The sequence below is a fragment of the Schistocerca gregaria genome, chromosome 2, assembly GCF_023897955.1.
Source record: "Schistocerca gregaria isolate iqSchGreg1 chromosome 2, iqSchGreg1.2, whole genome shotgun sequence".
In the NCBI taxonomy this organism is placed as follows: domain Eukaryota; kingdom Metazoa; phylum Arthropoda; class Insecta; order Orthoptera; family Acrididae; genus Schistocerca; species Schistocerca gregaria.
The window spans coordinates 757,556,188-757,574,318 of NC_064921.1; the positions used below are offsets into that span (position 1 = coordinate 757,556,188).

Below are 18,131 nucleotides of genomic sequence, written 5' to 3' on the forward strand. Positions count from 1 at the left end.
AGGCATATCTTCAATGTTTAGCGTGTCATAATATGAGTTGAATGTTCCAGTATCTTCACTGTAGTACACTTATATGGCAGCAAACTTATCAAGATGCTATAAAGTGACAAAGTGTGCACAATCTAAAGCCAAAATGATTTTATGAGGCCCGTCAATAGACTGAACAGTTGTCGAAAGCTGGTTTACCCCATCCACAATTGAGATATTGTACACTCTACTGAACTATACTTAGAATGCAGGTTTACCTTAACCTCCAATCAATATACAGGTGACTGTATGTATCCATTTTCTGAGGTCAAAAGAGCACTCGTAAAGAGATTAATTGGGGGGGGGGGGGGGGGGGGGGAAGAGCTAAGAAAGACCTATAAAAGTCTTGTGGGTAAAGGAAAACTTTTTTTTTGAGCACATTAGATGGAATGAGGGAAGATAGAACATGTTAAATATTTTCCCTTTTCTCTGCTAAAAAAGGAACTCTTTGTTTCAGAAGATAGAAATGCTGTTATTTATTTTCACATGTTTCTGAATTGGGAGTTGTGCCTTATGATGATGGTGATGATTCGGTGGTGTGAATGCACGACAGCACGGTCTTGTGCCTTCTGGAGGTAAATATGGACAGCCGATCCATCTCTGCTCTCTGTACATCCTGCAGACAATTATGTTTGTGAAACTAAATACGGAACATAATGCAATGTACATCACTACAACAAATGAGGAAGGGGAAAATTTAAAACAGAATCACAGGTAATAAACTGCAGTCCACATTCAATAGGGATGATTTTTCGAACAGACTACCATCTGATTCTAAGATAGCTAATTTAAATATCTTAAAGAATAAAGTGCAGAATTTAGTAATAGAGAAATGCTGTTATTCAGTAAAAGATTTCAAATTGTAGTGTCTGACTGAAGAAAAATCATTTATACCTAGAGCCTAAACACATGTTACATCACCAGTCATGGATGTCACATGCAGAACAGTTTTGTGATGCTTTTTTTTAAAAAAAAAAAGAAAAGAAAAAAAAATTCAATGTAAAGTGCAGGCACTTTAATGTGGAGTTGGTCACAGGGATAAGAAAATGCGAACATAAACTACAATGGTGAGACAAGCTGTGTCAGTGATCAGGTCCCACCTCCCATGTACAGAACTGGTAGCTTACACCGACGATATATGCTTCCGTGAAACCAAAAATGATCCATGATGGTAATGATAGCCAGTTCTTTTTGCTGTCATGAGAACCATACTGGAATCTTGTGAGGGATATGGAATAATCTCCTCACTCATTCCATAATAATAATAATTAGCAACACACAACACAAAGCAAAGTGAAGTACACAATGCATTTGATAACAGCTACCACAATTTCCCTGAGTCCAGCAGTGCTGTACATATGGTAGTACAGGCCTGATCCCTTCTGGTGTATTAATGCAACCATAGTTCAAAAAACCCTCCACCTTAAACTTCCATGTTAAAAGGTGCACACAAAGACCAGCCTGGGGGGTTTCTGCAGTGTGTCCATGCCGAATACCAGGTGGAAACGCTGACATGGAATGAAATCTGAAGTTAGCAACAGGTAAAAATTCCTTCAAATAGGAAATAATAACTAACTGAAAATTAAAGTAAAAAAAGCCAAGTTTCATCCCTAAAAAAATTATCCATTTTCAAACGGCTCTGTGGTCAGGGCAACTACAGCTGTGGTACTACATTTCATAGCGATAACTCTGTAAACAGTTGTGTCTTGAATCAATTTTATTAAGGCTCTACAGGTTACATGGTTATAGCATCATCAGATGCGTATCTACATAACAAGAAATAAGCAAAGGCAGTGACTGAACCACTAAACATATAATACCAGAGCAAAAGCACATAATTATGAGAATAGATAAAAACACAAGTGTACTTACAAAAAATTAAAACATAGTGAACCACATGGAGGACAATACAGAAGGCCCTATTATCATAGTTAAACCATAATGTCCACTGGGCAGAAAGTCAATGAATAAAATGATGGATAATGGAAAACAGCCTACACTATAACCAAAGAGTAAGACACTAGACTAAAGGCAGCATATTGTTGAGGCAAGAAACAGAAGAGCTATCAGTGCATCAGCACAGCACAGAGCCACCTCGGTGAGCTGGAACTATAGCCAACTGCATTGTATGTGCAGAGTAAGGCAGGGAAACAAAATGTATGGTCCAAGTTGCAGGCTGAATGAACACCACACCATGACATGGGTTAAGCAAAACAAAAACCATACCCACTATGAGCATACTGTGAAAGATGGAGCTTCCTTACATCAATCCTGACAAAATAAATGCAACAAAGCACTCAGCTACCACGTTTGGCAAAACATTCTTATTTACTTTTCTCAGTTTTTAACCACAAAATGATGAAGTTCTACGTCAGTGCCCACTTTGATCAATATATTGAAATTATTGCTGTTGAAATAATTCACAAGGGATGTAATTATATGATGTGGTTCTGTCCTAGAATTTGCATTTCATTTATTATAGCATTATGTTTATCTTTACACAATTCTACTTGCTGGCAAATTTCTCATCACATTAATAATATGGACAAAGTTACAATCTCTCACCTTCTTTTTCAGCTCAACAGAGATGGCGTTAGCCTCCTTGAGGAATATGGCGTTTCCCCAGAGGTCGTCACGTAGAGAGGTGAACTGATGGTACTTCCACTTGCGGAAGCCCCACGCGGCCAGCTGGTACTGTCGGTCACTCCAGTTGCACTCTGCGTCAAACAAGGGGTTGACTGAAATGCCAGCAGGCAGTCCACAGTCAGCAACAACACCCAGCAAGACTCAGAGTTTAAAAAGACACTTAACTTAACAGAGCTTCACACACGCTCATGCGACAGTGCTCATTATCTGGGAGGCTTACTGGGAGTGCTTTCAAAAATAAAATAACAAAACTCAAAATAATGTTTACTGGCTTTATATGTATGTAATACACATAGTTTACAGAACAATTATATCTAATAATAATAATTTTAGACTACATATGCACATAAATATTAGACACAATTAGATTGTACACTACACAGCATACTTTAATTTATTTTAATGGCGTGCAAAGCTCCTGTCCAAAAGCCCGTTGTGTATCTGCTCATTAGAGTTCTACAAAACTCTGAGAGTTGATGAGGAACTAAAATGTTAGGAAGCGGTGATGGAAACTCAAACTTTTATGCTTATGCATGCTAGAAGCAGAAAAATATTCATTTTAGTAATATGAAACAGGTGAACATATTGGCCTCTGAAGTAAAATTGTAATATAAGCTGTACAGCTGTAACATTCCATGAAGGAAGAAAATGGCATTAAATTACTCACCAAATATATCCTCTTCATTATTAAAATCTTCTGGAGTATAAGAACTATACATTGACATAGTCATACTCTGTTCTTCAACTTGTTTCTGTAGTGCATCAATTCTGGCCTCATAGTTCTGAATTTAAAGAAATGATTAAATCCATTAAATTGTACAACAGAACAAAAGAAACGCTAAAACAAAACATCACATTGTGCTAAATACAGAGTAATATGCTGAGTGAGATCATCGACATGTAAAATGAATTTAATGATATATCTGAATGTTTTATATCTTCTTGTGAGTCAAAAAATGAAAATCCAGAACTATGATTGCTTTATGTTTTGCTATTTAGCTCATGATATTATATAAACAATAGATAGGGCAAAAAAGTAGAAAATTAAACAAGATTTCCAGTAACTGAAAATTTCACATGAAACTTCAAATCAGGAACTATACAAATGCACAATAAAATTAAGTGGTCTTAAATGTGCCAAGACAACTAGGGAAAAAAGAAATTTAAATTAAAACCAATAGCAACACAAACAAAGCTGAAAGAGAAGATCTAATGAAATGCAAGAAAGATTAATAAGAACAAGAAACCATTGCAAGAAAACAAGCACAACTAAATTACTCTCTACAGAGAGAGAGAGAGAGTAGGGGGGGGGGGAGAGGGAGGGGGAGAGCGAGAGAGAGAGAGAGAGAGAGAGAGAGAGAGAGAGAGAGAGAGAGAGAGAGAGAGAGAATGAATGAACGTGTATAGGAATAGGTAATTACTATTGCAAGGAAGTGCAATTTAACTATATATAAGAAGGGAAAAAATGTTACTTGCACTACAAACAGAACAGGACCAAGGCAACTACTGGGACAATACACGTGAACTGCAATGGCAAAATTTTTACCCTATGGTCATGTAGCTACCATTTGTTTTTTATAATAATGATTGATAGTTGCTAATATAATCTACAGAAGGATTCTATCACAGTCACATCACTGTGGTACTTTATTTCATGACTAGTTCGACACCCCTGAGGGATTCCCCCATTGTGATGATATGATGAATATGTCTGAATGAATTAGTTGCTAGAATGACTGATTTTTGGCAGAACAGGAAGTAAATGGTTTCAATAACAGAACCAAATCATAAAATTGGTACATCATATAAGCAGAGACAAGCCCTGGACACTGCTAAAACAAAATTATATTTGTTTAAAACTGAATGAACTAAAATAAGCTGAAATGTAATATCAAAGTTTTCAGATTTTCATAAGAAATACTGTTTATCTTAAATTGCCATCCCATTTGTGCCTTTCATTTTTCCTGAGTAATGTCAACTTGCTGTTAAGTAAGACAGTAGCGCCATTAGCTTCCACTCAGCTGTGACGGGTTTCAGTCCAAAATCAAGTAATTATTTCAATAACAATGTTTCCTATGTACAATAATCTATTTGTAAATGCAAACAATGTTGCTTTGATTCATTTATACAACATTCAGATACATCTCCTAGAATTCATTACAGAATTATTTATTAATCATTTAGTTGGGGAAGTTTATGTTCTTTTCAGAAACACTACTTTCAGTTTGTTCTTGTTGCTTTTTGACAAATCTGTTCTCAAGAGGGCAGAAGGATGGAGGGAGGAAGAAGGATTTAAAATGTTAAATGTCTTGTTGATATCAAAGCTATAAGTAACTGGATACAAGTTGAAACTAGACAAGGATAGGAAAGGAAATTGGATGTGTAGACGTAGATAGCCTATTTAAAAGATACATCCCTGCAATTGCCTTATGTAATTAGGGGAAAATATAGAGAACTTATACCCTGAACAGCCAAAAGGGCATACAGCCAAAAGAGCATCTGAATCCTATTGCTCTGGAATGGGACAATTTGCTTGCTTGCTGCTTTAACACTAACACTTTTTTGTTTTGTGTTCCATAGGCTGACATTACTTTCATTTTATGGGGTTTGAGAAATGGAAAATGTGACAGTTTGCAGGTAAGAAAACTGCAGTAATTTACTGTTGACTTATATGGCAGTTTGTCAGACAACTGGCCCTCTCATCCCACATGATCCAATTTTATTAATACACTAACTCCGTACATCACTCATTATTCTCCAACTTCAATCTCTCATGACTTTTAAGTCTTGTTCCACATATTCCCTTCTGTAACATTTTTAACTACACTATCCACTTCTCTGCCTCGTGATGACTGGGTGTTGAAGCAGTTCTAAGTTCTAGGGAACTGATGAACATAGATGTTAAGTACCATAGTGCTCAGAGCCATTTGAACCATTTTTAACACTATTCACTGCCAACTCCCTCATCAATCAGAACACTTATCTCATAAGCCCTTTATTTGCACATTACCATGATGTGAAGGGGTTATAAATTTTTCACATATTATAACCCCTTTCCCTTTCTATTCCCTTCAAAAACAATTGTTTTTCACAAATAATTTATGGAGTGAAGGTGACCACTTCCATACATACTATAAGAATGTATGTATGTATGTCTGCTCCACTCTCCTCCTAAACCACAAGAACAATTTCAACCAAACTTGGTACACATCTCACTTGTTGTCTGGATAGAATCACTATGGGATAAGAACTACCTATCTATCAAAGGGGTGAAGGTGGGGGTGAAAACAAAGTGTAACCCAAGACACGTGAATACCCAGACATTTTTTCTCTTGTCCAGTATCTGAGAAGGAGAACACTTAGCGACCTGTAAAAAAACTTTATACTTAATTTTGAGCCTTTATAAAACTTTTTCTCACTGATAAAATGATGAAAGGAAAAAAGTTTAGCACTTATTAATTTTTGCTGTTCATGCAGTAAAACTGTCACATCAGGCATGATGTTTTAATTCATTACTTCTTTACTACCAACTGAATTTGCAACACACTTTGCACACAGTATTCATATATATCACTGAACATAACTGCAAAATTAAATCATCGTATGACACAGTTCTGGTGATATCATGTCATAAACACTGAAATGTGTTGAAAAAATGCCACATCATGCATGATGTTTAAATTTATTATTTACTTGCTACTAACTCTACTCATAACATATTTTGAAGACAATATCCAATTGTGGCACTGAATGTATCTACACACAGTTATATCATTGTAGGGAACATATTTCTGGAGATATGACATCATAAACATTGAGATGTATGAAAATGAAACTGCAGGGCAATTCGCTAGAGATACAGGTGAAATTGATTAGGACATCTAGGGTGTATGTATCAGGTTATATTTTTTTAAATACTTTATATGTAAGGATATGAATCAGTTACAAAATCATATAGGAAAGAAAAGACAGGAAAGAAAAGAAATGGTAGTCACAAACAAGCCTGCTGCAACAAAATGAAGACAAAACTGGTGTTTACCCTTACATAAATCAAAATTACATTTAAAGGGGCATAGAGAAGAGGAGGAGGTAGAAGGTTACACATGGATCATGTAAAACCTAACTTGTGTCTTTGTCGTAAGATATCCTGAAAGCCATGGATTAAAGCAGTCAAGCTGATGCAGTATTTCTTGACTTTCACAATGCATTTGACTCAATGTCACACCTATGCTTATTATCAAAAGTATGATCACACAGAGTTTAGGCAGAGTTTGTGACTGGGCTGAGTATTTCTCGGTATGAAGGACACAGCAAGTTATCTTGGATGGAGAGTCATTGACACATGTAGAAATAAATTCAGTTGTGACTCAGATAAGTGTATTGGGATCCTTGCTGGTCATATTTTATCTTAATGACTTTGTAGACAATATTAATAGTAACCTCAGGCATTTCACAGATGACGCAGTTATCTATAATGAAAGGAACAACACAAGAAGATTGGGTTTAACGTCTTGTCGACATCGAGGTCACTAGAGACGGAGCACAAGCTCAGATTGTGTCAAGGATGGGGAAGGAAATTGGCCATGCTCTTTCAAAGGAACCACCCCAGCATATGTCTGGAGCGATGTAGCGAAATCACGGAAAATCTAAATCTGGATGAGGTTTTGAGCTGTCGTCCTCCCAAATGTGAGTCTAGTGTGCTCACAACTGTGCCACCATGCTCAGTATACATGATGAAGTACTGTCTGGGAAAAGCTGCATAAATGTTGATCAGATCTTGATAAGATTTCCAAGTGGTGCCAGTGTTGGCAACTTGCTTTAATGGGTCAGAAATGTAAAATTTTGCACTTCAGGGGGGAGAGGGGGAGAGGGGGGGGGGGGGGGAAGAATCCTAATAGTCTACAATTACAATATCAATGACTCATAGATGGTAGATGGAGTCTGTCAACTCGTACAACTGTAACAATTTGTAGGGATATGAAATGGAATGATGGCATAGGATAGGCTGCAGGTAAAGAAGGAGCCAGACTGTAGTTCATTGCTACAATACTAGGGAAGCTCAATCAGTATACAAAGGGGATTGCTTCTGAAACAACTGTGTGACCCATTCTGGAATATTTCTCAAGTGTGTGGGAATCATACCAAATTTAACAAATGTTGGATATTGAATATCTACAAAGAAGGGTAGCAAGAATGGTCACATGTTTGTTTGACCCATGGAAGAGCATCACGGAGATGCAGAAAAAAATAAAACTGACCTTGTCATCTTTTAAATACTGAATCTATACCCAGGCAACTGAAACATGTCAGTTCAAGGTCACTCCCCAAGCACGGTAGAGATGGTAATATAACTAACAAACAAAAGCGAGGAATGCAAGGTGCCATTTCTTCTGAACCAATAACAGCACTGAACAAAAGCCAGTTCTGGTGTCGACGCTACCACATTGGTGGCTTCTGTGTAAAGTTTGTATGTCAGTGCACAAACGCCTGCTGTTGTGGTGTGTTACCGCCTCAACTACAGTTTGTTTGTTAAACAATGTCACCAAAACGTTATCATTCACCAAGCAATAACCCATTGCACCTTGGAGTGCCATTAAATAGTCAGGCTTTGTAATTGCTACAGAGGACGTGTGAGTTTTACGAGCAAGAGAAATAATTTGTTTCTCTAGACAGGTATGTGTCGATACCTGCTGATAAAGTTTTAGCGCATACCTCAAAAACTCTAGGACTGCGTGAAAGAACAGTTCGAAGGAAAGGGATTCTACTTCAAGACTTACATGACAGTGAAGAAAACCATGTGGAAGAAAGCCCCATGGGAGAAACAGTGCGTTTTTAAGTACTCTGGGAAAGGAAAAAAAAAGCAGCCTCATCCTGTTACATATACTGATTCTTTCCAATCCAATAAATTCATCAGCACAGATATGGATACTATAAAAGGAAAGAATACCCCAAAAAGATGCTAATTTCTTTAAAAGAAATTGAACTTTTCTCAGGGGGGAAAATGTCACTTAACATGAAATTAAAAGTATGGGCTTCCGTTTTAAAAAGTTAGATGGACGAAAACTGTTACTTGAAAAAGCTCATGTCATTGCAGCTAGTGCCATTTTCTTACCCAAAATTTTAGTAAAGGACATACACTCAGTCATATGGTTAGACAGAACCTGGGCCAATGGTGGAGAATCAGTTGAGAAATACTGGACAGATGATATTCCGAACAGCAGCAGTCATCAGTCAACAGGAAGAGGATCTTGATTAATTGTGGGCCATGCAGGATATTCGAACAGCTTTGTGCCTGAAGGACTTTTAGTTTTTCCATAAAAAAATTGGCTATCATGAGGGTACAGACCACTCACGGTAGTTTAAAAATTTGTTTCTCCAGTTTAGTGTTCTGACAGTGTTTGTGATGGACAATGCACCATACCATTCCATGATTTTAAATAAAACTCCCACCACTACTGACCGTAAAGAAACTATGGTGCAGTGGTTGCAGGTAAGAGACATTGCTGTGGACATGAGCATGACAAAGCTGCTGTTATACTCGCTCGTAAAACAAAATACGCCTGTGATGCCTAAATACGTTGTAGATGAAATTGCAAGTGAACAGGGTCACTTGGTAATTGGGCTACCACCTTATCACAGTCATTTTAATCCAACTGAATTGGTTGGGAGTGAAGTCAAGGCGTACATTAGAAGTAACAATACGATGTTTACTACAACAGAAGTGGAAAGACTGCTACATGAAGGTCTTGCTATTGTAGACTCTAGCTCATGGAGGAAAAAAGTAGACCATGTTGCTAAACTCATAAGAGAAGCACGGACTATAGATACCATCATAAACGAAAATCAACAATTAATGATTTTTCTTGATGATGATGACAATTTTGATGCCGATTCTGATGATAGAGAAGGAGAATTGGATGTAATCGCACCATTGACATCATAAATTGGTGAGTGTAAATGTATACAGAATTAATTCTTTCTCTCTGCAATCGGGTTGGCTATGCATATTTTGCTTTAATTCTTTCTATGATTGTGGATAGCGTGTTCTTTGATATGCTTAGGTTTACATTATTATACAATGTTTTACGTGCAGCCATTACAGTAACAGTTTGGAACAACTTTTCATAGCTATTGCATTAACGTCAGGTGTTTTTATTTCCTGGTTTCATATACTATAAAACACTTAGTCTCCGTCGTCGTTCTCTCCATTGTTAGAAAAACATACTTTATTGCACTTAACGTATAAATGTTGACCGTAGCTTACATTTACAAAACGTACTTCGGAGTTGTGGGCATGTGTGGTGGTAACTATTGCAACCACACAATCACAGTATAGCCAACCACTTTCGAGCTATCAAGTGACATGTTTCACCAGCCAGAGTATAGGAATATACTACGATACATCCTTATGTATTGCTCCTGTAGAGGTCTTGAAGACAAATTTAGATTTATTAGTGTGCACAGCAATGTTTGTGCAGTCATTCTTCCCATGCTCCATACATGGATGGGACGGGAAGAAGCCTAAATTACTGGTACAATGGAAGTACTCACTGGCACGTACTTCACAGTGGTTTGCAGAGCAAGTATGTAGATGTAAGTAGAGGCTTAGAGTCACAGAATTGCCACAGCCCATCTTTATTTTATATCACAGTTTCACCCATGACAATTGGCACTGTGCTTCTTTGTACAGATTCAGTATAAAAGTTAGTGAAGAATAAATGATTCATGGAGTTCTTGTTGCTTCAAATTTGTATTTTATCCTGGATAAATTGATTTAATATAAATCTAGCACACCAAGCACTCTGTGAACCATTTGTTCAACAATGTACCATCAAAAACTGTGTTTTCAGAACTCCTCTTTCAATCCTTGAGTACCATTTGTGATTAGCCTTTAAAAAAATTGAACACTACTCGATATTTTAGAAATTTGCTTCTGCACATTCTACACTTATCCTGCACAGAACGTAGCTTTCTTCATGTTATATGGTAATATTTTTTAATGTATGCTCTTATTTATGACGACAAATATATTTGAAGATACAGCTGAAACATTTACTGCTCAATCAATTTTAAATTAGACATTGTTCACTGCTAGATAACTGTGGTCATGTAAAAAAAAAAAAAAAAAAAAAAAAAAAACTGTTATCTGAGTGCCAGTCCTCATTTACACAAACTAAACATACCTTTCTCTGCTCTTCAAATAGCTGGTCAGCTTCTTCTTTCTCTTTACGGAACTGTTCTTCCAAGACAAGCAGCCGTTTCTCCATTTCAGCTTTCAAATCAATTCCTTGTTTTTCCAATAGCTCCACTTGAGCGAAGTCCCAGTCAACATTTTCACCATTCCCTGGTGTCTCTGCAGGTGATGCCTTCTCAATAATTTCTGATGCTAAAATAAAAGTTAATCATTAAGTAGCTCTTTAACTATGTAAATAAATGACTGAAAATAGCTTCACTTATCTGCCAGAAATTGAATAAATTTAGAGGTAATACTCTAATACTTTGCCCCATCAAAGTAAAATATGTAACACTGATGTTGAGAAAGCTCTGAGTATGAAACTTCCTGGGAGATTAAAACTGTGTGCCAGACCGAGACTCAAACTCGGGACCTTTGCCTTTCACGGGCAAGTGCTCTACCAATTGAGGTGCCCAAGCACGACTCACGACCCATCCTTACAGCTTTACTTCCACCAGTACCTCATCTCCTACCTTCCAAACTTTTTCCAAAGTACTGGCAGAAGTAAAGCTCTGCAGATGGGTCGTGAGTCATGCTTGGGTAGCTCAGTTGGTAGAGCACTTGTCCGCAAAAGGCAAAGGTCCCGAGTTAGAGTATCAGTCCGCCACACAGTTTTAATCTGCCAGGAAGTTTCATATCAGTGTACACTCCACACTCCACTGCAGAGTGAAAATTTCATTCTGGAAGCACTGAGTAATTTGTGATTACCTCATAGCAACCTCTAGAAATAATCCCTTTTGTGCCACTTATATTTTTTCCTCCAGCCACCCTATAAAATGATCCCTGTTATTTCCTCTACCCTTTCCTGTTTTTGTCTGCAGCAAACCCATAACAATAAAATGACAATCTGTTTCTTATTTTAATGTTTCAGTTTCTTTAAAAACTGATTATGATGAATAATAATTTGTACTTTTGTTCCTTGTGCATAGATTAGTGAGAACTGATTTCACTGTTAATATAAATCTAGAATTTGTTTTGTTTGTATGTCACACAAATTAAAAACTAATTCAAAGTATTACAGAACTGACTTCTCGATTATTTATAGAATATTAACTGATTTCTACTGTTAAACCAACACCTTAAAAACTGTTATTTGAACCTGTAGTCTAACTCATAAAAAAATGAGGTTTCTCTTACCAGGATTTTCCACTATCGTCTTCTCTCTTCTCTCACGGGCTGAAAACATAGGGGGAATGATCAGTACTAAACAAAAATTTCTGCAAATATGGATATTTAAATCGCAGCACAGTTGACACACGTACGCATGCACACGCATGCGTGTGCGCACACACACACACACACACACACACACACACACACACACACACACACACACGATACTCAATACTTAATATTTACGTTGATCTGGTTCAGAAATGTATTGCTACTATGGCAGCACTCAATATGTTGAGATAAGTCATTGTACTCAGCAAAATGACTGCATGAAGAATCCACAGTAAATTAACAAATAACTACTAAAAGTGAAACTTGGTGTGCTTTTAGATATGAGTATATACAAACTGCCAGAAAAATTAGGAATTGAGCGGACTGTTTTTCAGTAGTTCCTTAAAACTGAAACTGGAAAGCGTATGTACTGTAAAAGTCTGAGAGTCACTTTCTGTATGGCTACCATATCTGATTAATGAACAACACGATACACTGCATCATGTTGCTTTTACTGTTATTGTATTACTACATTTCACATTTATTTTTTTATTATTTAATGTTGTATGAAAAAATTGTGAATTGTGTGTCTGTTGATGGTAAATACAATGAGTCATTGTCAAAATCACAACATTTTAATAATTTGTAATAGTGTATTTATGAGTTTGTGATTGGCTGAAACATGGTTACCAAATTTGGAAGAGAACTACTGACAATTCTGTGGTACAATTATTCCCATGTAATATCAATGAACAGAAAGCTCTAGAAAAACACTGTTAATGTCATGACTAATTATTGAAATTGTACCAAATTCAGTAGATAGTAATCTTTACCCTGATTGATGAGATAGTTGGGTGTATCAAAGAATGTAACTTTAGCATTAAAGATTCTGTTAATTTTAGCAATTGGAATAGGTAAGCAGTTTATTACTGATTGTTAAAGTTAGGCATAATTTGACACTCAAAGCCTTTATGAACCAATTTGTTTAAAATATGTCTTTGTTCATTGCTGACTTTGATGTTATATGCAAATTATTTGTATTAATCTTTTTCCCTTCTAATCTGTGTATAACACAAATTCTAATTGTGCTGGTGTAAACTGTCACCAGCACACCAGGTGGCAAAGAGATTGCAAGAAGAACAATAGTAGGTGCAGGCAATGCGCCTATCAGGAGAGAGGCCAAAAACAGACACTCGGGCAACGGGCCATCAACACACTCTCGACCACCAGTATTGAGACTGTCGCTGTGGACCGGAGGCCCAATCAGTCAGTGATCCAATGAGTCATCGAGCAAAGTCCTCAGCTGCAATCACAATCTCTGTCTTAGGCAGCACATAGGGACTAGAGTCATGTGCATAGCAGGACTTGTACTTCACCAGCAGTGAGGCTAATGAGGACTATTATGGAAGAGGTTGTAGAATGACACCTGGACTATCTTAAATAAGTAGCACTCTGTTTATGTTAATAAAAAACCCTGGTAATACATGCATGCAGTTGAGTTATAGAAAGAGGATACTGGCCATCAAACAACATTCTCTCTTTGCTTCCTGTGGTACAAGCCTAAAGTGACAATGAGACAACACAAAAACTGGTGACGAGGATGGGATCTCAGACAAGCTTTTCAGTTTCAGAACTAAAAAATTGTTGCTTTGCTGATGACGGCACAACAAGTTCTGGCTGCACTAGCAATGTCGGCAGCACAACAGCTGAGCAACTGACCGACTAGCCCAGCAAGTGCCACCGACCAGCATACCAACATTCTGGCAACTTAACGTTACCAAAGAGGAATCGCTCAAAAAACTGACACAGTTCCATACACATTGTCAAGTGCATCAAGTTGAAGGTGCTGTAAAGCTACAACACTTTATTTCCATTGCAGGGTCCCCAGTGCTCTGGTTGACATAAAAACAGTGTCTCCTGATGAACTCAGTTATGCCAAAGTAATCGCTGCATTAACCAAGTACTACGACCCGCAAGTCCAAGTAGCTGCAGCCAGATATCAGTTCTTTCACTTGCAGAAAAAGCCAGAACAGATGTATCGTCAGTGATACACAGAATTAACAGGCATGACTAGGAAGTGTAAATTTAAATGTAGTTGTGGCAACTTTTACAGTGATTTATTGATTAGGGAGGCAATAACATTCAATGTCCCATATAGTAGAATACGGGAACGGATCCTAAAGTAATCTGATCCATCATTGCCTCAAGTGTTGCGAATCTTAGAGCAATATGACATGGGTGCCATAGTGGCCGGTAAGTCTGACCAGGCCCCAAATTGTCGGGTCAAGTTGCCCCTTGTTCGTGATCACCCTAAGCAGCCACAACAATGTGCGCATACACAGCTGTGCGGACACCCATGTAGACAGGTAAAGAGACATGTGGACTTAATGAAATCTTGCCCTAGAATTTTTGCTTGTCATAAAAGTCAGGATTGCCCATCACGTAACGCAACGTGTTACATGTGTGGAAAAAAAAAGGCCATATCTAGCAGTTTGTTTGCAACAGCACAAAAACACCAATTTTGCCCACTCCCAGAAAAACAGGCTTGTGCACATGCAGTGAATGCTGTGTTTTCCAAACCTACAACAGGTTCTGAAAAAATTAAGATTAAGGTTGTGCCTCCTTCTTGCCCTAGTGCTGTACAATGTTGTTCTAACATACTATTTGTCTCATTACAAATTGCTGGCTGTTGTGTGAACTTTCAGTTAGAGACAAGTGGCTCAGAAACTTTGCTTAATCATGCTATGTATGAACAATTAGGCTCACCACACCTTTCTAAATCTAGCAAGCACCTCACTGCTTACAACAGACAGGAAATTCCAGTGCTTGGATAGTGTCGTTTGCCTGCCACTTACCAATCTAACACTAGGACAGTGAATTTTAATGTGCTGAAATCCAGGACAGTGAGAACATTTTCAATTTAGGTGCCTTTGATTTATTTAGACTTAGCATTCATGAGAACGTACTTTCCACATCTACATTTGCACCAAAATGACAGTGCTGCTAGCTTGCTTAAAGAATTTCCTGAACTATTTTCAGAAGGAATGGGAAAAGCTTTGTAGCACATGTTACACTGAACGACAAAGCACAGCCGAGGTTTTTTTGCCCCCATCCCATTCCAATTGTTTTAAGAGACAATGTAGCCAGTGAATTCAAAGAATTGCAAGATAATAGTGTAATTGCTCCCACTGAAGCTAGTCAATGGGCAAGTCCTCTTGTTTTGTTGTCTAAGCCTTCTGGTTGCATTTGTGTCTGTGTTGACTTCAAATCTACAGTCAGCCCAAAGACAGTAGTTAACACTTATCCATTACCTTGCCCTGAGGAACTCATGCACAGGCTTGGTGCAGGATATTACTTTTCTAAGATAGATTTGTGTGATGCCTACTTGCAAATTCCACAGGATGAAGAAACACAGAAAGTCTTTGTTGTTAATAGACACTTATGACTGTTCAAGCATTTGCTGCCACACATGCCATTTCTTCAATGTTACTTGGAACAGCTGACTGCAAAAATGCCATTTTCTTCAAACTATCTTGACAATATTGTCATCTCAGTTCATACACCAGAGGAACACACTGCCAATTTGCATACTCTTTTTCGAGTGTTGTCAGAAGCAGGATGCATACGGATACATCACTTGCAGAAAGTACAGACAATTTGCAGATGAAAATCCCTATTTTGTTCTTTTGATCAATGGTTTAAATTAATACTCAATATCAAAATTGAACAATAACAATACGAATTGGAAACAGGACATACTGAATGGCAGATAGGCATATTTAAAAGTAGATTGTTGGATCTTATTTAGCTTTTGGATGCCAAAGATGACCCAGGGGTCATCCCCTTGAAAGTTAAGGATGAAACATTTGAAAACTACTGTTTTAAACTGTTAATGGTATTTAAAAATATCAAACAATTCCAAAAAATGTGTTTTATTTTTGACAAAAAAGTTTTAAATTTCTTGAAATGTGTAGCATTCACAACCTTTTTCTGAGTAACTTCTTTTACATAATTGTATTAAAAACAAAGATTCCAAGACTTACCAAGCGGGAAAGCGCCGGCAGACAGGCACATGAACAAAACACACAAACACACACACAGAATTACTAGCTTTCGCAACCGATGGTTGCTTCTTCAGGAAGGAGAGGGAAAGACGAAAGGATGTGGGTTTTAAGGGAGAGGGTAAGGAGTCATTCCAATCCCGGGAGCGGAAAGACTTCCCTTAGGGGAAAAAAAGGACAGGTGTATACTCGCACACACACACACACACACACACACACACACACACATATCCATCCACACATACACAGACACAAGCGGACATATTTAAAGGCAAAGAGTAAGGGCAGAGATGTCAGTCGAGGCGGAAGTACAGAGGCAAAGAAGTTGTTGAAAGACAAGTGAGGTATGAGCGGCGGCAACTTGAAATTAGCGGAGGTTGAGGCCTGGCGGATATCGAGAAGAGAGGATATACTGAAGGGCGAGTTCCCATCTCCGGAGTTCGGATAGGTTGGTGTTGGTGGGAAGTATCCAGATAACTCCACCAAGAGTGTCTTTCATGAAATCCTCCCCACTCCACCAAGAGTGTCTTTCCGCCGTCCACCTAACCTTCGTAACCTCTTGGTTCATCCCTATGAAATCCCCAAACCACCTTCCCTACCCTCTGGCTCCTACCCTTGCAACCGCCCCCGGTGTAAAACCTGTCCTATGCACCCTCCCACCACCACCTACTCCAGTCCTGTAACCCGGAAGGTGTACACGATCAAAGGGAGAGCCACGTGTGAAAGCACCCACGTGATTTACCAACTGACCTGCCTGCACTGTGACGCTTTCTATGTGGGAATGACCAGCAACAAACTGTCCATTCGCATGAATGGACACAGGCAGACAGTGTTTGTTGGTAATGAGGATCACCCTGTGGCTAAACATGCCTTGATGCACGGCCAGCACATCTTGGCACAGTGTTACACCATCCGAGTTATCTGGATACTTCCCACCAACACCAACCTATCCGAACTCCGGAGATGGGAACTCGCCCTTCAGTATATCCTCTCTTCTCGATATCCGCCAGGCCTCAACCTCCCCTAATTTCAAGTTGCCGCCGCTCATACCTCACCTGTCTTTCAACAACTTCTTTGCCTCTGTACTTCCGCCTCGACTGACATCTCTGCCCTTACTCTTTGCCTTTAAATATGTCCGCTTGTGTCTGTGTATGTGTGGATGGATATGTGTGTGTGTGTGTGTGTGTGTGTGTGTGTGTGTGTGTGTGCGAGTATACAGCTGTCCTTTTTTTCCCCTAAGGGAAGTCTTTCCGCTCCCGGGATTGGAATGACTCCTTACCCTCTCCCTTAAAACCCACATCCTTTCGTCTTTCCCTCTCCTTCCTGAAGAAGCAACCATCGGTTGCGAAAGCTAGTAATTCTGTGTGTGTGTTTGTGTGTTTTGTTCATGTGCCTGTCTGCCGGCGCTTTCCCGCTTGGTAAGTCTTGGAATCTTTGTTTTTAATATATTTTTCCCATGTGGAAGTTTCTTTCTATTTTATTTACTTTTACATAATTGTTAACACACAGCAAAAAGGTCATAAGCCTTTTGTAAAAACAGAGCTGATAGGCAAATTGAAAGCAAATAAACTAAAATTGGTACAAAATACTTTTAAAAATGTAGTTCTTAATTTGTTGACAGTTAAATTTTTGCTACTTATTTCATGAATGCATATATACATATATAACAATGAAAATAATCAATTATTGACAATATAATGTAAATGGATATATACTTATATTTTGAAAGTAACAATTGTACAGCCTTGAATAGATACTCAAGAACTCGTTTTAAATTTTTATTTTCAATGTTATTCACTATGAAACTCATTTTAAACAAACTTAGTAGGAATAAAAATGCAATATCCATATTGATTATGTTATAAAAACAATGTATTTGAGACTAATACTTCCAAAGAAGTGCAATGTAAAAAGTGGGACTGAAATTATATCATTACAGTAGCTCAAAGTATACTTGCAGGGATAGTTTTGAATGTAATATTGTGTTTCGTTGATACAAT

The 18,131-nt window shown here is 38.0% G+C and overlaps 1 protein-coding gene across 18 annotated transcripts in view; it reads right to left on the reverse strand.

Moving 5' to 3' along the window:
• The window catches only part of LOC126334957 (kinesin-like protein unc-104), a 331,002-nt gene that overhangs the window by 110,018 nt on the left and 202,853 nt on the right, over window positions 1-18,131 (reverse strand). For 9 of the 18 annotated variants that reach the window (XM_049997727.1, XM_049997726.1, XM_049997724.1 and 6 more), the window contains 4 exons: window positions 12,044-12,082; window positions 10,857-11,059; window positions 3,341-3,455; window positions 2,593-2,744 (listed from right to left, as the gene is read on the reverse strand). In XM_049997727.1, the coding sequence (XP_049853684.1) occupies window positions 2,593-2,744; window positions 3,341-3,455; window positions 10,857-11,059; window positions 12,044-12,082 (509 nt within the window). Of the gene's footprint in view, window positions 1-2,592; window positions 2,766-3,340; window positions 3,456-10,856; window positions 11,060-12,043; window positions 12,083-18,131 lie in introns of all 18 variants that reach the window. The other 9 variants (XM_049997723.1, XM_049997708.1, XM_049997715.1 and 6 more) reach the window with 1 other exon arrangement.